Source organism: Melospiza melodia, chromosome 11, assembly GCF_035770615.1.
Source record: "Melospiza melodia melodia isolate bMelMel2 chromosome 11, bMelMel2.pri, whole genome shotgun sequence".
Classification (NCBI taxonomy): Eukaryota; Metazoa; Chordata; class Aves; order Passeriformes; family Passerellidae; genus Melospiza; species Melospiza melodia.
The window spans coordinates 13958178-13978881 of record NC_086204.1 but is presented as its reverse complement, the minus strand read 5'-3'; the positions used below and the strand labels follow the sequence as shown (position 1 = coordinate 13978881).

At 39.2% G+C, this 20704-nt stretch overlaps 1 protein-coding gene across 2 annotated transcripts in view; it reads right to left on the bottom strand.

The window, feature by feature from the left end:
- The window catches only part of DPYD (dihydropyrimidine dehydrogenase), a 329324-nt gene that overhangs the window by 29579 nt on the left and 279041 nt on the right, over positions 1-20704 (bottom strand). For both annotated transcript variants that reach the window (XM_063165647.1, XM_063165648.1), the window contains exon 20: positions 12875-13054. In XM_063165647.1, coding sequence (XP_063021717.1) covers positions 12875-13054 — 180 coding nt within the window. The remainder of the gene's footprint in view (positions 1-12874; positions 13055-20704) is intronic.

The following is a 20704-nucleotide window of genomic DNA, read 5'->3' as shown; positions in this document are numbered from 1 at the left end:
AGACAAAGCACAGCACGTTTCAACCTTTATTTGAAGTTCCTGATTGCTGTGATAAGGGTTGAAGAATAATTTAAGATACATCAGCTATAATAGATCACAAGAAAAAATTTCCAACGGCCTTTAAAAAGTCTTACTGTTCTTATGCATATAAAGCCATCTGGGGCACAAACAAAGTTGAACTTTCTGGCTGAGCTCACTTCACAACTCTCAGCTTGGTTCCAGTGTAGATCACTAAGCCACATATTATATTTTTAAAATTCCTCAAGAACTTGGGCCCAGAAAAACACCACAACATAAAACTTTCATGGCTATCCTGCCTGTTTCATGGCACAGGTCACACACATGGCCATGAGGGTTATCAGGTCTCCCCACTGCAGGGTTCATGGTCTGGGGCACAGTTTATGCTGTAGAGCATCCCTAGACGGGCACAGGGTGGCAAGTAGGGCATGGAGGGCCAGAAACAGCCACTGTGGAGCTATTGTGGTAGTGAAAACCTGGGAATATTTTGAACTTCTTTGAAACTATTTCTTAGAAAGTGAAAGACCATGGGAAAAGCACAAATGTCTCAAACTCCAGCTGATTTTGGAGGGGAAAAATCCCCACAAATTAGAATGAGAACTGTACATTTCAGAAACTCCTGTCTGTGAGAAGGTAAAGCTTTGGTACTCATCAAGGCAGGAGACTTTCCTACTGTCCTCTTTTGCTTTCAAGATGACCATTTGGTATATTATACAAAGACAGCAGTGCTACTGAGGACAATTGTGTTGTTTTCTCTGCCAGGTTTTCAGAGAAGGCAGACACACTTTGGGGTGTTACTGATTTCAGGTTAAATAAAGTATCTGCAATTTGCTCACCGGCATTATTTTACTATTACCTTTATTTTAATGCTACTTAATTACTTAACATTTCAATTTGTATGAGAAAACAATTTCATCTCTGATCTAGAAATATCTCCCTAAAATCAAGTAAAACATTTTCAACAGGTAAATGTCCGAACTGAGTTTTTTACTGACTGAGCTAAGAACAGACTTCAGCAATATACTGAAATTATTTGTTCAAGCAAATGTTTACATTTGTTCAAGCAAATGTACATTAAAATCAACTGTTACATTAAAATCAATCAGTATATTACTAGCCTAAAATTTTAATCCAGTTGTTCAATAACCTCAATTTCTTTGTAGTTTTTTTTTTTTTACTTTATTATGCTTGGATAATACCCTCAAATATATCTTCAAAACTTTACAGCCCTTTTCCAACAGCATTTGGCATGTGGTCTCTAAAGAAGCATGTTTACGAGCTGCAAGACAGGAAGAAAATTAAAGTACCCTTACGGGACTGAGGCAGGGACACTACAGGGTGTATGAGCTCAGATTTTGATGGATCCACCACTACCTATGTAATTCTTGAGTCTCCAAGTTTCACTGCAATTGCTTATGGAATTGTCTTGTACTGGACTGATAACACTGTGCAACCTCTCAATGCTCGACACTGGAAGCAAGTTGTGTTGTGGCACGGCCCCTTTCACAGCAGCAACTGCGCATATCCTGGCTGGTGCTCGTGGTCAGGGGCTGCCCCCCCTGTGCTGGAGGATCCCAAGGGCAGCTCACCCAGCCAGACACTTCACACTGAGCCCTTTCGCTGTGGATCAGCTGGGGATGGCATCTGGAGAGCCAGAGTCTTACAACAGACTGTGTTAAGATTTCACCTAAATACATCTCAATAAATGCTCGATTCTGCACTAAAAATTATATTCCCAGTGGGTGCTGAATTATGAGCCAGTGCTCCAAATAGTGGTCAAAACCAGAGGCATGCCCTCCCAAACTGCCATTTTTAGGGACTGGGCAACTAAAGACACAGTCTGGTTGGAGAGGAACTGTTCTTTTAAATGGAGACAGAGAGGCAGACTTTCAGGCTTTTCAGACTGCATGTTGATCAGTGAAATGTTGTTATAAATACCTTTGCAAACTATTCTTATTACACAGACAAAAATAACTCAGCAATAAACAACAGATAAATAAATTAGGTCTTGCAGAAAAATGTAAATACCGTTTTTCCTCCATCTGCCTTATCCTGGTAAATAAGTCGTCCAAAATCCAGCAGAGGCACAAAAGCCCACCCACAGACCAGGAACTGAAGGTCAAAACCAAGTTATGACAGAATTGATAAGAAAATGACTGCAGTCTATCAAATGAAAGATGATGACTTTGTTGTGAAGAAAGAGAGGGAGCTCTGAAGTGTGAGGCATTTATTAGCCCTGTTCTGCACCAACCAAAACGGCCCTGAAGCCATGCTCCTTTGGGTGCTCCTTAGGAAATGGTGATTACAAAAAGGCACACTCATGCTACAGTCACCAAAGGATTTTGGCTTGCTGCTGTTTTAATTGGTAACTTCAGAAGCTTCAAAATATCATTTTTCCTAATGGAAATGATACATGAGCTGTTTACAGTTTGGTGATACATTTTTAGCAAAAGGGAAAATATAGATATGTTTGTGCTCATAGAGCTTTCTGTGTTTACAATAAGTCTTCTGGTTGTCAATTTATAAATGGAAAATTTTGAAATGACATTTCAAAATGTCAGAAGCGCTCAGCATTTGAAAGAAGGCTCAGTAAAGGCAAGGAAAACTTGCTGGAGAGACTAGATTAGACTTTTAGTTTGCAGTTGGAAAATATGCCTTTTGGCATATATTTAATATTATATTAGTTGCAGTAGTAGTAGTAGTAGTAAATATTCAGAAAATATTAAGTAATGATTAGCATTTAGGATAAAATGCTCTATGCTGTAATGATGGTTAATATAAATAAACACAATTATAGTTTATAGGTTCTAGACTTAAACTACTTTAAACTCAACTGCGAGACCTTGTCCTGGCTGATCTAAAAAAAAAACAACCCTGTATTTCAGTGATATGTGTCTGCATTTCTCATGAATCCAGACATAATGTATAAAGCAAAGTATTTTATGGCTTTTATATAAATAAATCATCAACTGGAAAAAATACAACGTAGTAATAGAAAGGAATGTATTAATTATTCCAAGCAGTCACACCAGAAAGACACAAAATGATTAACGAAAGAACAGATACATAATGTGACATATCCTGACCAATATATGGGTTATATACTGACTTACTTACACTGGATAGTTACAAGTGTGGAAATCAAAAACATAGCCATGGCATAAAATATAAAGGAGCTATTTCATTAAAACTTGTCTGCTGAGTTGAAAGAAGGGCAAACAAGGTCTTACCTGTGTGAGGATTAGACCCACCTTCTTAATAACAGCTAGGGAAGGTGTTCTTAAACATCCACCATCAGAGCACACAAGTTCAATCAGCCTGAATGAGATCCCAAGAAATCAATAAAATTCTTGCCAGGCCACTTCAAACTATTACAGAGCCCCAGTGTGGAGCAACAGATTACAGGCCGGCTGTAATTTTTCCCTGGAACAACCCAAACACAGTTCTTGGGCCTTAATGAGTTTTGTTCAGCATGAATAGGTCAGCAGAGTGCAGAAATCTTTTTTCTCAACTTCTCCATGTAGAAATGGTGTGCCACCAGCCCCATTCAGGTACAGGGGTCAGTTGTCCTGTGCCAACATGTGATTTGTGGACAATGGAACAGAAAGTGATTTTTAGTCCATTTGTCCATAAAAAACTCAGAAAGTACAGCTTTGACTGCTAAGACACCCATGTGGTTGAATCAAAACTGCACAAGACTACAGAAAAACCTTCAAGGGCTTTCCATAGCAATAAAAATAAAGTAAATGGTAAAGGTCATAATCATGTTCCTTAAGTCTGATCTTCTTCTTTAAGTAAAAAGACATTTCAATTGCATACTGTTAGATACTTACAGCTCCAGTGACTTACAATTAATTCTAAGTCTGCTGTCTATGACCAATACCACCCACTTAATTTTGCACCTTTCTTGCATGGACATTGTGGCCCACAGAGTACCTTGCTATCCAAATAAACAGCTTTTTTAGATGAGAACCTTAAAGGGACAATGATTCTTTCAGAATGTAAAAGTCCAAGTCTTTTCTTGCACATCAGTATGTGTGCCTCTGACTAGTAAAATAAAATACATGGGGACACATATATAAAAGCAGGTTTTACTAATAATAGCTACCTATACATCCAGAAGGGGCCTTTCTGATTGCACAGATATTCCTAAGCCATCTGGAAGTCTGTAGGATACAGCAACTCCAATGAGACTACACCTCATGTAATACCAAGCATTTTACCAGGGCTTAATGAACTAAAAGATGGTTAGAAGTACTGCTTAGAAATACACAATGTTGTTAATAAATGTCTTCTCTCACTAGGGGTAAATTCTAGAGGAAGAATTTCGTATCATCAGGTTCTCAGACTAGTAATTATAGCTTACATTTTGAAAGCCACAACCTTGCTTTCATGAATGCAATTTGCATCGAAATCTGCACTTACAAAATCAGGGAGAAGAGTTTTGCACACATAAATTAATTGCCAACCCATTTTCTAGTGCTTGAACTGCAGACAATTAGCTATCAATCATTACTGACCTGGGCTTTACTCAGTGAGGACACAAAGAGTAAGGCTCTGCAACCAATACCAATCCCACAAATACTGCAGCATCCTAAACATCCCCAAAATCTGTCTTCACCTGACAAAGAAAATACTCTTTAGCAGGAAAAGCTGGTACAGAACTGAAGGTAGGAGAAAGAGGGAGGAGAGGGAGAGGAAAAGAGACCGATTGGCTCTCAATTAATATGAAAAAGCTGATCTCTGCCATTGAGGAAAATTCTTGCACCAGCAAGTGCTGACTGATTGTGATGAGGAATGCTTTATCACCCAGATCCAGACACTCTTTCATATGGTGATTATTATTCCTGTCATGACCCTCTGGTCATCAAGCCACAGTGTCTTTTGTCACGAAACAACTATCCAATAAGGACTAATCTAGGAATAAGCCTGTAGCATAATATCTTCTGCTTGCTTATACACACAGCAGGAGGAAGAAAATCTTCTTCCTGTGAGTTATTACCTGCTCTAATCCACTTTGGAAAATAGCAGTATTTCCTTAATTTTGTGAAGCATGCAAACATATATTTCACAAACTACAGCTACATGAATAGCTCAGACCAGAGCTGAAAGCAAATCTTAAAAGCATTCTCAGGTAATAAAAACCAGTCCAGCATCACCATCAAATCCACGGCAGCACAGAAACGATCAAATATTCACATTAAACTTTATAAGAACACTCAAATACTGAATTGCATGCCAACATGCCTCCATGTTTAATTTCATGTTGTTTTCTATAAGGTCGAAGTCTGGCCTAATTCCTGATGCCATTCTTGGAGCAACACCTTTGACAAACAGAGACAGCACGTGTACAAAACCTCAACAAATGCCACATACTACCTAAAACATTAGACATTTTATATTAACATTGCCATCATCCATATCAATATTATCCAACTAAAATCCGCTTTAGAACTTATTTAACCTCTTCCAAACACTATTTCTCTGGTTTTTCCTATTCAGTTCCTTGAGAAAGGGGCTACTCCTCTGCAGTCAGACAGTGTATACCACACCGAAAGCATCCAGGGAAGAAAGGCTGGGAACCCTACTCTGGGAGCAGAATGAGGAACCATTTCTGGCCACACAAGCCAGTTCTTTTTATGTCTTTTCTGTTTCTAGCGCCTATGTAGATCACCTAACACAAGGGCTGTTTTGAATGGTTTTATCCAGCCAGAAAGCTAACCCTAAGTAACAAATACAACAATACATATACAACTGTACAGAATAAAAAATTAATGGTGTTAGAGAAGGATGATGCACAGAGACATTATGTGTGACACTGGGGAGGAAGTGGGGGTAAGTGTGCATGGTTAATATGAAAAGATGTCAAAAAAAATGAAGCATAATAATAGTGCAATTTATCCTTGCTAAACGTACTGCACTGTGCTATAATTAAATATGAAAACCTAAATTTATCTCTATGTTCGGCTGTCATTAACTTAACAGGGAGTGCACATGTTCTAATCTAATGGCTGATTTTTTTCTCCATGTGCAGCATATTAAAATGTATATTAGCCTCAAGGTGCATAAACACAAAATAATAGACCAAAGGTTTTGGCCTGTGGAGAAAAAAAATCCATGCTCAAAGGCCATCAAGTAGCTGGTGATGCAGGGGAGACACTCACTTAGCCTCATTAAGCCGAAGCTCTCTTTTGCTTGTCTTTTGTTCTGCATGACAGCAGCCTCTTTGTTGTATAATAATTCATTCCAAGTTCGTTCCAAGCTACCGAAACTGGTGAACTGTGGCCATTTTAATGAGCAGTATTGGTGGTATGCATAATCTGGAAGCCACGTGGACCAGGCAATCACAGAGCACTGCAGCCAGCAAAATGAGATACTGTCGAAATCACAAATTTGTCAAGTTGTTTTTGGACAGGGTATTATAATAAGCACTAAAATATGCATCTTATTACTCTGCATCTGCCAGTCAAAGATCACTGTAATGAATGCATGCTGCAGGGTATGACCAGGCCGTTTCCCTAAGTAAAACAAACTGCAGAGTACAAAAAAAGAATTATGTATTTTTGGCAGTGCCTGGATTCTTTTTTTTTAATCCTTTTGCATCAGGAGTTGGATTTTCCTGGCTTGATGTCCACTGCCAGCAGTGAATGCACTAAAACTGCCACAGCCAAGGAGTTAGTGTGAAATACACGGTTTTCTTAATAGCCACATTTACTGCCTGTGCATCTGAAACTTTAAACTCCATGCTCAAAGCAAATTTAGCACACAGTCCATATAAACCCCCCAAAGATTAAAGTATTTAAAATACACTTTAATAATCCTAGCTCCTTTTGTTTTACACATTTCTACTGCAAATGGCTTCACCGTTAGGGAAGATACATTTTACGTAACCTGCTCTCTCTGTGAGAAACAGCACTGTAGGTAATCACAACATAAACTTCCATAATAGAACAATTAGGGAAAAAAAAGATTTTAAAGTGGTACTTTTTTTTCTACAAATTTGTCAGACTCATAATTGAGCTCAGCTTGAAAGGCTGGGAGGTTCACCAATGGCAGCAAAGCTGGTAAATATGACTTGTGCAGTGGGGTGCAGAGCTCTCGCCACAGAGAAACACCAGACTCTCACCTGAAGCAATGCCTGTGCAGGCCTTTCATCATCAGATGAGGAGCTGAAAGGCTAAGCGGGGAGCAGAAGGAAAGGACTTATTTTCTCATCTTCCTGCAGATAATGGTGCAGACGTATTTTTGGGCAACCCAACAAGCATTTGCAGCAAGAGTCCCTGAGTGTGCTGATGCGAGTTCCCATAATATCCTAAAGTAAGAGGTTTCTTGATCAATACTGGCTTATACTTAAAAGGCTTTGTCTGGCTGAAAGCCATATTTCAGGTCCAAGTTTTAGCTAATGGGAAAGAGGATCAAACAGCTCTCTTGGGTTTGTGAGGCCAGGGTTGGTGGCAGGGGAAGCTACAGGAAAGGCTTTTGTGAGAAGCTGTTAGAAGGTTCCCCGTGTCCGACAGAGCCAAGGCCAGCCAGTGATGGACTCGTGGCTGGCCATAAGTGAGCCAGCCAGGAATTACAGTAATGCATCTGTGATAACACATTTAAGAAGGAAAGAAAAATTATTGCACAGAGGTAATTGCACTTGGAGAAGAGAGGAGGGAGAACATAGAAGAGGAACAACTGCCCACAAATTTGTTTTCCTAAAGAACAAGGAGCACTTCCAAAAATGAAGGGTGAAAACCTCTGCTCAGTGATGGTAGTCAGAGGTCTTGAAGAATCTGAAGGCAGACAAAACTCTATGATGCAGCAGTGGTTCTTGCATGGCTGAGTTCCCAAGGTTTTTTTCTCTGCCATACAAAAGACTACTTAGATTTGACTGCAGTACAGTTAGAATTTAGCAGGTTTATACTGTTTGGAAGACTCAGATTTTGGTACTCACAGACAACTTTTAGGAAATGAACATTTTAGTCCAAATGGGAAGTCTGTTCCAATGGGAAGTCCACTCAGAGAAGAATATCAGAAGGTTGCTAAATTTAAGGTGATGAAATGTCATTGAAGTCATACACTGTGCATGAACAGCATCATTCTTTCTCATCTGCCTGATGAATAAAGCTAGTGTCTATAAATGTCTTTTTAACATTTTTAGTACAGCACAACCTAAACAGTTGAGAACTACCCACTGAGTTCCTTTGGGTTTTTGTATATTTCTGGAATAAAGATACTTAAATTATTAGTTTTTGTTATTTTTAATTTTTTTATCATTTAGACATGATTAAACAAATATCACTTGTTCATAATTCTTGGTGCTGAGAGCAAAATATGAAACATCCATATATATTCTTTTCCTACAAACACACCTACCAGCTGAATGCATGGCAAGATTTTTGGTTAGCTACCTGACATGTATAGCAGCCACTGCATTAAGTATGATTTTTGTAGGTGACATTAATGGAAGTTTTTACAGAGACACACTGTACCACTTCTGTGATCACCAGCTGACATGGTGCATTTCTGGGACAGAATCACCTCAGCTCTCTGGATTAAGATCAGCGAGCAACTAATAAAGGAGTCCTGTAACAAACAGACAAGGTGAGACAGTGAGACACACACGGGATCAAATTGCACCTCTGGGGAATACTACACTGTGTTCAGACACCTAGTGAGAACAGAGTTATCTTTATTGCTCCTGGTCATGTATGTTCCTGAGAAACTCGAGAACATTATTTAAAAACATAATTCTATTAATTTTGTATTGTAAGGAGACCAACTGTGCCCTTCCTCTGGTTTATGCAGTCACCCTAATAACTTTGGGTTGTAAGAGTGTGCACTACATCTTAACTGTCTTCCTGACTGCATCAGGAACTTGATCTCAGTCCTAAATTCATTCTGAGGTAAGTGTGCTTTTACACAAGTTCTTCCTTGAAGGAGTCAGTGAGAAGCACTCTGGTGTCATCCTTACTTTGCCGTTCTCTCATCTCAGCATCAAGATTTGCACACTGAGATTAAACTTGAGACAGGCTGACAGCTTTTATTCCATGCAAAGGTCACTCAGAGTTTACATTAATGACAGTCACCTGTGCCAAGGTTTCAAGTGTCAGGTCCTCCCACAGAAAAAAAAAGCAAACAAACCCAACTCAACAAAAGCAATGAGGAAGGAAGCCCAGAACTCCAGCTTTGGCCACCTCTGTGAGTCTGACACAGCATCTGTGCTAGGACTCTCTTCAGAGCTGTTACAGATAGGTTACAACCACAGGAAAGAATGAGCACAATTGCTGGAGCTATGGAAACCTGTGTAACCCAGTGACTGGAAACCAATGAGGCTGGCATTCCTAAGTGGGAATCTCACTCCTGTTATAGACAGTGTAGTACCACAGGTCACATCCTGGACAATGGCTCCAGCAGCAATTGCTGTGTTAGCAAAAGGGAAAAAGCTACTGAAAAGACTATCAGAAAATAAATACTGCTGGCTCAAAGATGATAAATTTAGGGTCTACATACAAAAATAAATAGATTCTGCAACAGTGAGAAACAGAAAAAGAGCACTCAAGTTTCCAAAACATTTTCCAGTGCTGTGGTGCTTCTGATATTTCAAGGGCTATAAATTATCAGAAGTATTAGTTTCATTAATGCAGAAGGATGAACAGATACTAATCAACATGAATCTCTTTTTCAGGCAAAGCATTTTATGTTTGCTATTTAACTGCTTGTTATATTACACTATTTAGCACAGTACTTTCAGTATTCTCTCTGTTTAGGAAGGAAATTATTGTGATAAATGTAACACCTGACAGTGATAACTGTTCAGTTCGTCATTTATCTGGTGACTGCATGGCAAGACAACTTCAGTTTGAGGTTAGGAGTACCATTTAGAAGAAGGTATTTATCTTTTAGTTTACTCTGGTCATCAAATACTAAAATATTTAATGACAAAACTCCACTGTGTCACTCTGCTCTTGCAACACTCTGCAGTCAGCATCTGTTTGGTGCTGAAACCAGGGTGGACGATGAATTATAAAAAGAATAGTCCACCATTACATAAAAATACAGACATTAACATTCAATATTGCACTGTGAATCAAAACAGATACCATGATGAACATACTTATCTGGGAACAGAATGGCTTCTAAATCTGTAATTTATTTAAACTGGTAGAGGCTCAATGAATTTGAATACAATCAGAAAGCAAATGGTTCTTGATGCTGGTGAAAATAATTTTCCATCACTTCCATATTACTAAAATGTCAAATGTCTGACCTTCCTATCCCCATGATTCTATTTGAAAAGAACAGTAATCTTGTAATGAAAAGGAGGATGATTCCTGTATATTTTAAAATCTACTGCATCAAACCCACAACATATCAAAATCAGCAGATTAACTTTGTTGTTTTTGTTGTTTTTGAATGCAAATGTTCATCTGTATTTGCTGCTTAGCTTCTTAAGAGGTCTTACTGAAGAAACTGCATTTCATCTCATGGTATACACCAACACAAATTGGGGCAGCTCCTTATGTCTCTATAAGGCAGGAATTTGATTGTCACATTTTACTTCATATATAACATGTACATTCCCACACATTATTTTATCAATGAGAAAATATCAATAGGTTCTTTTCTCTGTTCCAAACAGAGAGTAAGGACCTGCTTTTTAGTGAATTCATTTTAGAAAGAGACTCACAAACGTGTTAATGACTTGCTGCCAAGCAAGTTAGATATTTGTGTTTGAATTGAGATGAAACTACAGTACTTAACTAAATTTACTAGGCACAAGTACATGAAATCCAATATTGATAATAATTTATGAAAGTAAGAATACTGATTCCTACAATACTGCAAACTTAGTTTATGATAACATAATTAGTTACACTAATAACACTGCTTAGGCACAGTCTTGCTAATTAGGATATTATAAATATTAATGATATCAAGTCTTTGTATTTGATTGCCCCTAGTAGGATCATTTATCACGGTATTTCCAGTTACCAGAGTTATATTATTTTTCTTCCTTTCCCTTGTATGTTCATTCCTGGACAAACAGCCATCCTGAGCTTATGCCTAAAATGTATCAATAGCTTATCAACAATGCAGCCCGCTTAACTTTAAATGCTATTATTTAGTACGAATGTAACAATGCTATAGTTCAGTGCTAATACAAATACGCAATAAATTATATTCTGTATGTCTTTTAAATGTCTAACAGAGCCAGCCACACAAGATTACATAGGGCTTTGTTTTTATTCTTTTTCATGTGACCTGTTTGAAGTTAAGATTCCTTTGAATTATTAAATGCTTCCTTAAAGCATATTTTCATGCAACCTTTTAAAGTTAATTATCAATGTAGTGACAAGCAAAAAAAGACTAAAAATTACAATTTTTTTTTCTCATTCAAAAGGACAGGAGAAACATCTTTGACAATGGTTGTCTCTTTAGTAAAATACAAAGGTAAAACAAAGACAGAACACCGAGTGCAGCTTGAAAGAAGAATTACAACAAACCTTGTAACATGATTTGGAAATGCTGTGTAGGTTTCCACAGGTGTTAAAGGAAAGAAGTTTAGCTATAACCCTTTGAGCCTGGTTTAACTGCTTAACATAAGTAGATGAAAATGAAACTGCTTATATCTTGGTTTATTTTTAAGCAGTGTATTATCCAGAGCTTTAGGAATAGGATTGTCTTTCCTCCTTGAAGGTAATGTTATAATTTTCAGAGCTCCACAGAGAACAACAATAATATAGGGGTCTCTAATCTCCTGCTAAATCCAATTCCAGTCATCAGCAATGATAAGCAGAGATTTGGAGGCGTTTGACACTCCAAATCCTATTCTTTTGTAATTCTTTACTTTTTACAACATTTTCAACAGTCGTACATCAGATTTTTGGAAGGATAATCAATAGGCATGATGTATAACTGAAATCAGTCTTCAAAGTGATCCCCTCTAGTAACCAGAAACAAAAGCTTGGCCTCCCTGCTGTGCAGGTATTTTGCTTAGAGCAGGAGGCAGCCGGGCATCAGCAGGAAGCCAGTTACACCTCCCTGCCTCTCAGTAGGGATCAGCAGGTGCCCTGGTGGAGGGGTGAGCAGGGCTGGGGCAGCTGCAACCCATTGCATCTGTCAAAAATCCCCAAAAATGCTTTTGTATCAGGGAACTACTAGAGCAGAGAGGAAAGACAGTCCAGAGGTTAGGATTTCATGCTGACCATCATTTACATTCCCATGTCATCACAGACTTTCTAGGTTTGAATGATCTTGCAGAATTTATTAAACTGTATGGTGTCACCAATCCTCACTTAGAACGTCCCTGTCTTGCAGAGGGTTTGGGCATCAGCACACATGAAAGACCACAAGATGCTCAGGTATGGTGACTGAAGGACTACTCCTACCTAATCTCACATTCCAGCTAACAGCTGGTCCTGTCTCAGCTGCTCAGAGCCAGTGCAAGAGGGTTTTTGCATGTCTCCTGAATGTTGCACCCTGGCTAAAACACCCAGGAGCTTCTGGCACAAAATTAGGATCAATCTGAAGTGAGTTGAGTTTCATTAAAACAAGCAGTTCCAGAACTTTTTCTAATGCATTTTTAATTTTGCATCCTATATTTTTTTAAAGACATGATGTTATTAATCATGTGAAGAGATCATATTTATAGTAAAAATGTTAGCCTGTATCAAGTCATTTCAAGTTTGTCTTCTTAACCTGCCTACGTATTTGTTAATAGTCAGAAGGAAAATGACTTGGTGACTAATTGTGACAGCAGCAGTGATTAATCAAGGTAAGTAGCAGAAACTGCATACAATGATTATGGAATTACATCCAAAACAAAGACATAGTGTTACTATGCAGGAATGGCAATAAAAAAACATACCTTTCCCATCAGATCAGCAATTCTAGGTACTGGTTTTCCTTTCTGATGGCGCATGGTTGCAGGACTCTGTCCATCCCAGTCTTCAAGTTCCTCAATGCTTTTCAGGTAAAGAAGAGCTTTCAGTCCAGTGCAGTAGTCATCAATGACAGTGAAATCTTGATTTTGGATCGCACTGCACACCTACGAAACGCAAGTCAGTTATCAGCTCCATCCTGGCAGAGAAGCCTATGGAATTAGCAAGCTTTTTGGATTTACTGATTATCAGGTGACCCTTCCTGCAACCCCACTGGGTAAGAACTACAAGGATTCAGGATTATTGTCTGATTAATCCTATGTCATGATGTCACCACTGCAGTTCAGGAAAGTAAGGGCTCAATAACACCAGTTATGCCCAGATTCCCCAGCAGCAGCCCTTGGACAAGACCTGAGGGCTGTTCAGAGATAAACCTACAAGCCCAGCCCCAGGCGTGCCTGCTGGGGAGCTGCTGCCGAGCATGCCAGCACACTGGCAAACCCCCACCTGTGCTCAGAGCTCTGCCTGCAGACACTCAGTGGTACCCCCAGCCTGCACAGGCATAACCAGCTAGGTCCCAGCCTAGCAAATCACAGAGCCACTGGCTTGCTGAGACTGGAAAGCATCTCTTGAGATCCTGTTATTCAACCTCCAGCTCAGAGAAGGGCCAACTAGAGGAGGCCACCCAACACTGTATCCAGCCAGGATTTGAATATCTCCAACTATACATCTCTGGGGAACCTGGTTCAGTGTTCAATCTCCCTTGCAGCTTTTTTCTTATATTTAAATGGAATTTCCTGTGTTTCAGTTTGTGCCCATTGTTTCTTGCCATTCCACTGGATAGCCCTGAGATGAATCTGGATCCAATGGAAATGTCTCAGCAAACAGCCCTCATTACACTGACCTGTTAGTATGGGATGAGCATTGCCAGGCACAGAACAGAACAATCCCCTTCTGCCACTCAGTGCAACTGAGAGGCCACTTTATTTTAGATACTTTAGAAACATAAATAACAATGTAGCTTTATGAACATATAAAGTAGTGATCCCTAACCGGCTTAATATGTACACACAAAACTACAGGCAGCAGCAAATAGTCTGACCATTTACGTGGGTTCTTCTAGAGCATGTTGGGGATATCAGCTCAGGCTTAAACCCACAGAGATCCCCAACCACACTAATAACTGAATAAAAAAAATCCCTGACTGTTGTCTGAATGCTTCTCATTAGCTAAACTCTAATCAGCCATCAGTGACAAGGTGCAGGGTTGATTGAGTGCCATTAATTATCAGTCCCTGGAAATGCTCTGAAATTCCACATGTGTCAGTGTTTTCAGCCTCTGATTCAGCTTTTATTGTGAAAGCTGAAAGGAATGCTCCTGATAATACCTTGACTCCATGCACACACAGTGAACACAACAATGAAATAGCCACCTACTTTAGAACATAAATTGGTGCACACAGACACGCACAAACACATCCACACTTCTTCAATGTGGGAACACACTTCAGATCATAATTGACATCAACACTTAAAAGCATTGGAAATATGCTATTGTTTTCCCCATTTCAGAATGACAATAGAGCTTGCAGTCCTGAAGACAGGTACACATCATATTGGGAAATATCTCATACTACTGCTGAACAAGAGAAAAAAAAACGCTATAAAATAAGCACAATAACATTTTCTATGCAGTGCATTTACATTACAAAAAAAATCTGTTTCTCTGGAGAAACAGTGTGGGCATTAATTAGGCCTGTTATACCTTCCACAGGATTCAAGACTGTTTTTTTTTAAATGGCAATTATAGAGAGCATCATAATTACTTCCCATACAGTTATTTAACTGCAAAACTCCACTGATGTTTTCTGTACAGCAAGGAATTCTCTGGGTTTTTTTAGTGCATGGGTAACACTTTTATTATCTACTCTTAAAAATACTAAAACTGAAAACAAAAAAAGGCAGTTAAAAGCCATGTCATGTCACTTGAAACAAGTTCAGACACTTTTGTCAAAATCCTGCAATATTTTGACAGGATGTATACACATGAGATACACCCAAGGATACCTGTAATAATCTGATAAATAAAGAGGCTTTTACTGTTTTCCAGCTTGTGGTGCAGTGTTATGAACTGCAATAATATAAAAATGTGTGGAAGATAATAACACACTAAGAGCTAACTATTTGTCTTCTCTGTGATTCTATATGCAATGCACTATATGCACTTCCCTGGAAAGCCAAGAAAATTCCAGAACTCAAGGCAAAATGCAACTTTTAAGAAAAATGTAAATGTCTGCGCTAAAAAAAAAATGCTATATGACATAGAAAGACTTCGAACAAAGAAGCTGTCTCAAACAATCCTCCTCTTCTGTAGAAACCTTACGACTGTGTTGCCCAATAGTGTGGATAATTAGCAAAAGACATGCGTTTCACTAATTTCACTGGCATAAAAGTAAGTGCTTATGTTTATGGGCCTTTCCTAGAACAAGAGAGCTTCAAACATTAACACATACGAAACCAACTGCAATAATTTTGCCATGTATTTGGTGAATTCCAAAATTCTGAACTTATGTTCCACAAATCAGATGGTGAGATTTGTATTTTAGGTTTACCGTATCTTCCATCAATCAATGTAGAAACCTTTACTGCATTTTAAAAGGTGGTGAACAAAGTCAGGATAAAAGGTCGCCATGACCCATCAGCCATGACAATTCCTACACCACAGAGAGAGGTTTTTAGCATCATACCTGGCTGCCTCTGAATCACCAGTTTAAATGACACTGTGTCCTCTTTTCAGCACAAGAGCAGTGGCAATAGACCAGGTGAGACTCAAACTCAGACATCCGGAAAAATCGCAGAAGAACTGAAGCGGCCCCTGCACAGCTCATTAATGCCCTGCTCTGCTCCAGCTGCAGCACTGGGAGCAGGCACTGCCCTCCCCTGCACAGCTCAGCGCTGCTGAGCCCCCTCTGCTGCAGCCCAGATACTGCTGTACCCGAAATGGTTGCTGCCACCTCTCATATAATGTCTTATCAAACCACCTGAGGAGGAGATAAAGGTGAGAAGAGCCGTGTAGGGGCTGCTGCCCCTGCCTCGCACACGGACGGAGCAGCAGCAGGACCTGCAGCCGGCCCTGCCCCTCTCCTCAGCATCAGGCTGGTACCCACCAAGCACAGCGCTTCCCTTTAGACCCTGAAGCGAAAACCTGAAGAGCAGCGAGACTTTCCAAGTGAGAGCATAGCCCTGCTGTGTTGTGCCAGAGCAGTGGTCTCCATTCCATGGCCAGGAGAAGCCGCTCACGGAGCAGCGCACGGAACAGAGCGCGCCCGGATCCGCTGCTCGCGCAGTGCATCAGCCCCAGCTCTGGCAAGCAGCACTGCTGGGATGGCACCTGCTTAACAGCCCTTAATCCTAAATAATCCAAGTGGATCTGTTTAATGAGTAAATTAACATTCAGCTGTTCACTGACCCAGCCCTTCACCTGAAACATTTAGGTAGAAAGTATCTTCTATGGAAGATGAGAGACTGGCCCTGTGGAACATCCTATGGCACAGAGTAAACCCAGGTCACAACAAAGCTGTCAGCTCTACTGCTGACAAGTGCTGTCCTGCTTCTTGCTTGTGTTGGTCTCTAGAAGCTGGACTAGAAGAGAAAGGTGCTACATATTTCCTGTTTAGTATTCATATTGCACTAAGACACAAGGAAATAAGTTTGTACAAGCTTGGTTTTACTACATTGCCTGGCTCTGAACCAGTAGTAGAACTGATACAATTTAATTTTTAACATGGGATCTCCTTCCTGTTCTCCCAGATCCAGACTCCAATGATTGCCCCTTATATCACAAAAGAGGCACCTAGGCCAACATGCAATGAATGGTCAATGATATTGTGCTCTCAGTATTCTGAAATCTCAGCATAAGTTGCTGTAAGCAACTGTAAGTTACAATTCTAATCTATACAGACATGTCTGAGATACTAAAAGACACAATATCTGCTTTGCTGCTGGTAAACAGCCAAATTACCTCATTGGGGAATGGGGATGTGAAATGAATCACAGGTTAAGGCTCTAAGTATAACTATTCTGCAAAATGCAATGATGGGAGAGGCACACAAAGGTCTCTGCTGATGTTTTTCATAAGAAATACCCAGTCTGCTCTATTACTAAATATACATAAAAAGTGAATTTAACTTTGTCACCGGATCTAGACACATTACAAGTCTTACTTGAGGAACTGGAGTAAATTGTACGGAGATTATTACTGTGTAAAATAATTTTTATGGGTTAAAAGATTTTTATTGAACATTCACATGTATCTGAAACTTTTAATTCATATAAATTTTAAGAAAAATTCCCTGCTGGTGACAGGTACTTCTATATCAGTCACAAAACATTGTAAACCTTTGTTGTTAGCAGAATCATTACACAATAAAGAGATGCCAATTTCTGAAGTGTTTACTGAGGCAAATCCCCTGCACTGTTTATTGAGAGCTCTGCCTGTGTAAGACTTTTCAGTTTTGTTCATAGCTGTTTCTAGAAGCAATGGGAAGAATACCCAGACATTAAGTTTTATTTGTTTCACTCTCTACAAAAATGGAAGTGGTTCCTGTCCAAACTTCTGAGAGACTGCATGGAAGACATGTGCCATCCATGCAGAATTTGGACAGAGTGCCTGAGGCATTTCCAGCCAGATCAGTAAAGCAATTCCTCTTCAGTGCATCCTCCCTTTGGGAGATCTTGTAGAGGAGAAATATTTTTCTGTAACACTAGAAGAGGAAACAGTGAAGTCCTTTTCAGGCTGTGCAGTCTCTCTTACCCTGCAACTTTCAGTTCTTACATAAACTCATTATTATATGGCAAAATCCCAGCTGGACAGGTAATGATGGGGAAGACAGTGCCAAAACTGAGCCCTAGTCCCTACCTGCATGATTTCTATTCCATCAATAGCTGGGATTTCAGCAGAAGCCACAGAGGAGAAGCAGATCTAGACATGCTTGTGTCAGTTTTTCCTGACACTACTTTCACCCAACAAGAGGTATTGTGTATAATCTCATATACTGCTAGATCATCTCAAAAGACTGGAGCAGGTCAGAGAATCTAGACTGCTCAATAATGTGCTGTTTTGCAAGAAGAGAGTACATATTCTTGGTGTGACAGGACCTGTGTGAACAAAAATTCTGTTGTGCTCCAACTTGAAATTGTTTAAAAGCACTCTTAGAAGGCTTTGCAAGTTAGGAATTTGTTCTGGGAGTCAATAGCTTGGAGAAAATTTTAATTTTTACACCCCTCTGAAATATATGTATCTCTTTTCAGTATATGGGTGTAAAATAATTGTCACTTTTATGAAAACAGAAGTATCAGTAAGGAGGCAGATGGGTGGCAGTGATACATGGTCTAGAAGATTGATGGGTATATATTTGTATATATAAATGCAAATCACATAGCTTTACTGTTCTACCATATTAGTTTCCATTTGTTGTAGCTGTACAACATCAAAGCAGTGATGTCTCCATATATTGCATTTAGTGGCAATGTAACGGACTACCAAAAAAAGAAATAAAAATCAAAGTGAGAGTTTCTAAGTAGTTTCCTGGCAATTGAGACAGCAGGCTCTTTCATCTGTGCTGTAACTGTGGCAGTGCATTGATTTAAATTCCTTCTGAGATCTCAAATGCTTTTATATTCGTAGGTCTCACTGGCTGCTTTCTTTTTGCCTTTTTTCCCCTTCAAATGATAAAATTCTAGCATTTAGCAGAATGCCATCTTGCTTCACCAGAAGATGGAGACTAATTTCAGCTTTGGTTCTAAACTGTACAGGTTTTGTAAATAAAATAGCTCTCAAAATGCCATTCAATTAAGAAATTGGTCTTTAACTTCACAATTCTTAATATTCTGACCAGAGCAAAGGGATAAACAACTATTACTCCTCTGAGACACCTGTGAGAGGGTTTACAATGTTTTAAAAATTGTGCTTTGCCATTAATTTGGTTGACTCTCTTTGAAATATTTTTTCTGGTATGCTCAAATGGTAAATGAAAGGTTTACTATTTTATACAATATTTTCAATTTTAGCAATGATCATCTTTCTGTAGAAGCTTTCTTTTCCTATTAAAAATTCTTCCTGATAAGTACTTGACACATAAATTCACCTTCTTGTTGGAGAAACATTTATGAATGCCTATTATTTAATGTATCATTGAAGCTACTGCTTTCTTGATTGGGTTCTATTGATTAGGATTCTTGTGAAAAAAACCCGAAACTGTGAATGAATGCAAGATGGTTCAGGAAGGACCTTATTTGTACCCACCTGTGTATCTATATGAATTGCCAACATTAAGAAGGCTAATTTTATTGTAGAGGGCAAGCGCATTATGATAATCTGGGAGAAGCATAGACACAATTTAGGATTTATTCTCAAAGCATCTTGCAAAAATTGACTTGACTAAAGGGAGATCTTTCTGGTCCATGCAATCTATATGCTGCATAGCTCTTGCCTATGGAAATTAAAAAGTGCATTTTCTAGCCCCTGTAAAATAGTTTGGAGATCTGTGCCCAGATCTCCAAAGCAAAAAGCAGCAGACACTGCACAGGTTGTCTGACACAGTGCCCATAATGATGTGGCAGGAGCTGCAATGTGAGAGCAAGCAGACAAATACAATCTCCTCTGAGAGGCATTTCTGTACGTACAACCTTAGGACACCAATGTCTGTGGAAAGGCTGCCTCTAAAACAATGGTTCCTCCTCCTCATGTCTTGTTGAACAACCAACCTACCAGAACATTAAAAGCGTAGCCTAAATTACCCTTTCTATCTAATTACTACTTCTGCTAGAGGGCTGTAGGATTAAGAACATTAGGGGAAGTGATTTATCAGACAATGTGATACAATGTCGGGAAAAAAACCTCGAGACTCTTTGTTTTAAAGAACAAATTTGTGAAAAAAGAAAGCTTCCAAAATATTGATATAGTACAGATGGAATGATTTGATTCACTCACATTAGCTGCCTAAATGACTCTAGAGATAGAGGTTAGCAGATGGGATGTTACTTAACAAGTCTTCAGAAACTGGATCGACGCAAAACTGAATTGGATGATAGCTGATAGCCTTTTTAAAACATTATGACTGAACTAATATACATGAGCTAATGAACTACTGTTTGTTTCAGAGTCTAGTACAGCTTTTAGAAAGCAGTTGGAAGGACTGAAATATTACATCTATGAATTGTCTGAATTATTGGGAAAACCCACCTAATCTTTTTTACTGAGTCCTAGACTTAAAGTCCTAATGAGTGGAGGGCTTACTAGTGACACTTTGAGGGATAACACATAGAAGACAGATTCAAAGATACTGATAACTCCAGGCTATGAAAAGCATGCAACCATTCACAAAAGGCTTATGAAATCTATTTTGAAAAAAAAAAAAAAAAGGACTGGATAGTCCTATGTCATGTGGGTCTCAGTAAGTCAGTGAAGTATTCCAGATATTTTGTTACACCTCAAGAAATTTCATCAGACAATCTTGAGATAAATCATCATTCTAACCTAAAAGTACAGGCTAATGTAAGTAAATAATGGAGCTCAAAATTACTTAAAAGGAGAAGAAGGTCTCCAGCCCATGCAAGACAAGCTTACGGGATAAACACTGCAACAGATTGGATCCTCTCGACAACAGCACAACAAAATGCTGACCTGCTGTCAAGCAGAGCTGAGCTGGCACTCTGGGAGCATGGAAGCAGGTAGGGAAATATGGATGCAGCAGCTGGGCAGCAGGACGAGCCCCACAGCTCTGTGCTGAACCCACAGCAGCCTCCTGACACAGGCTT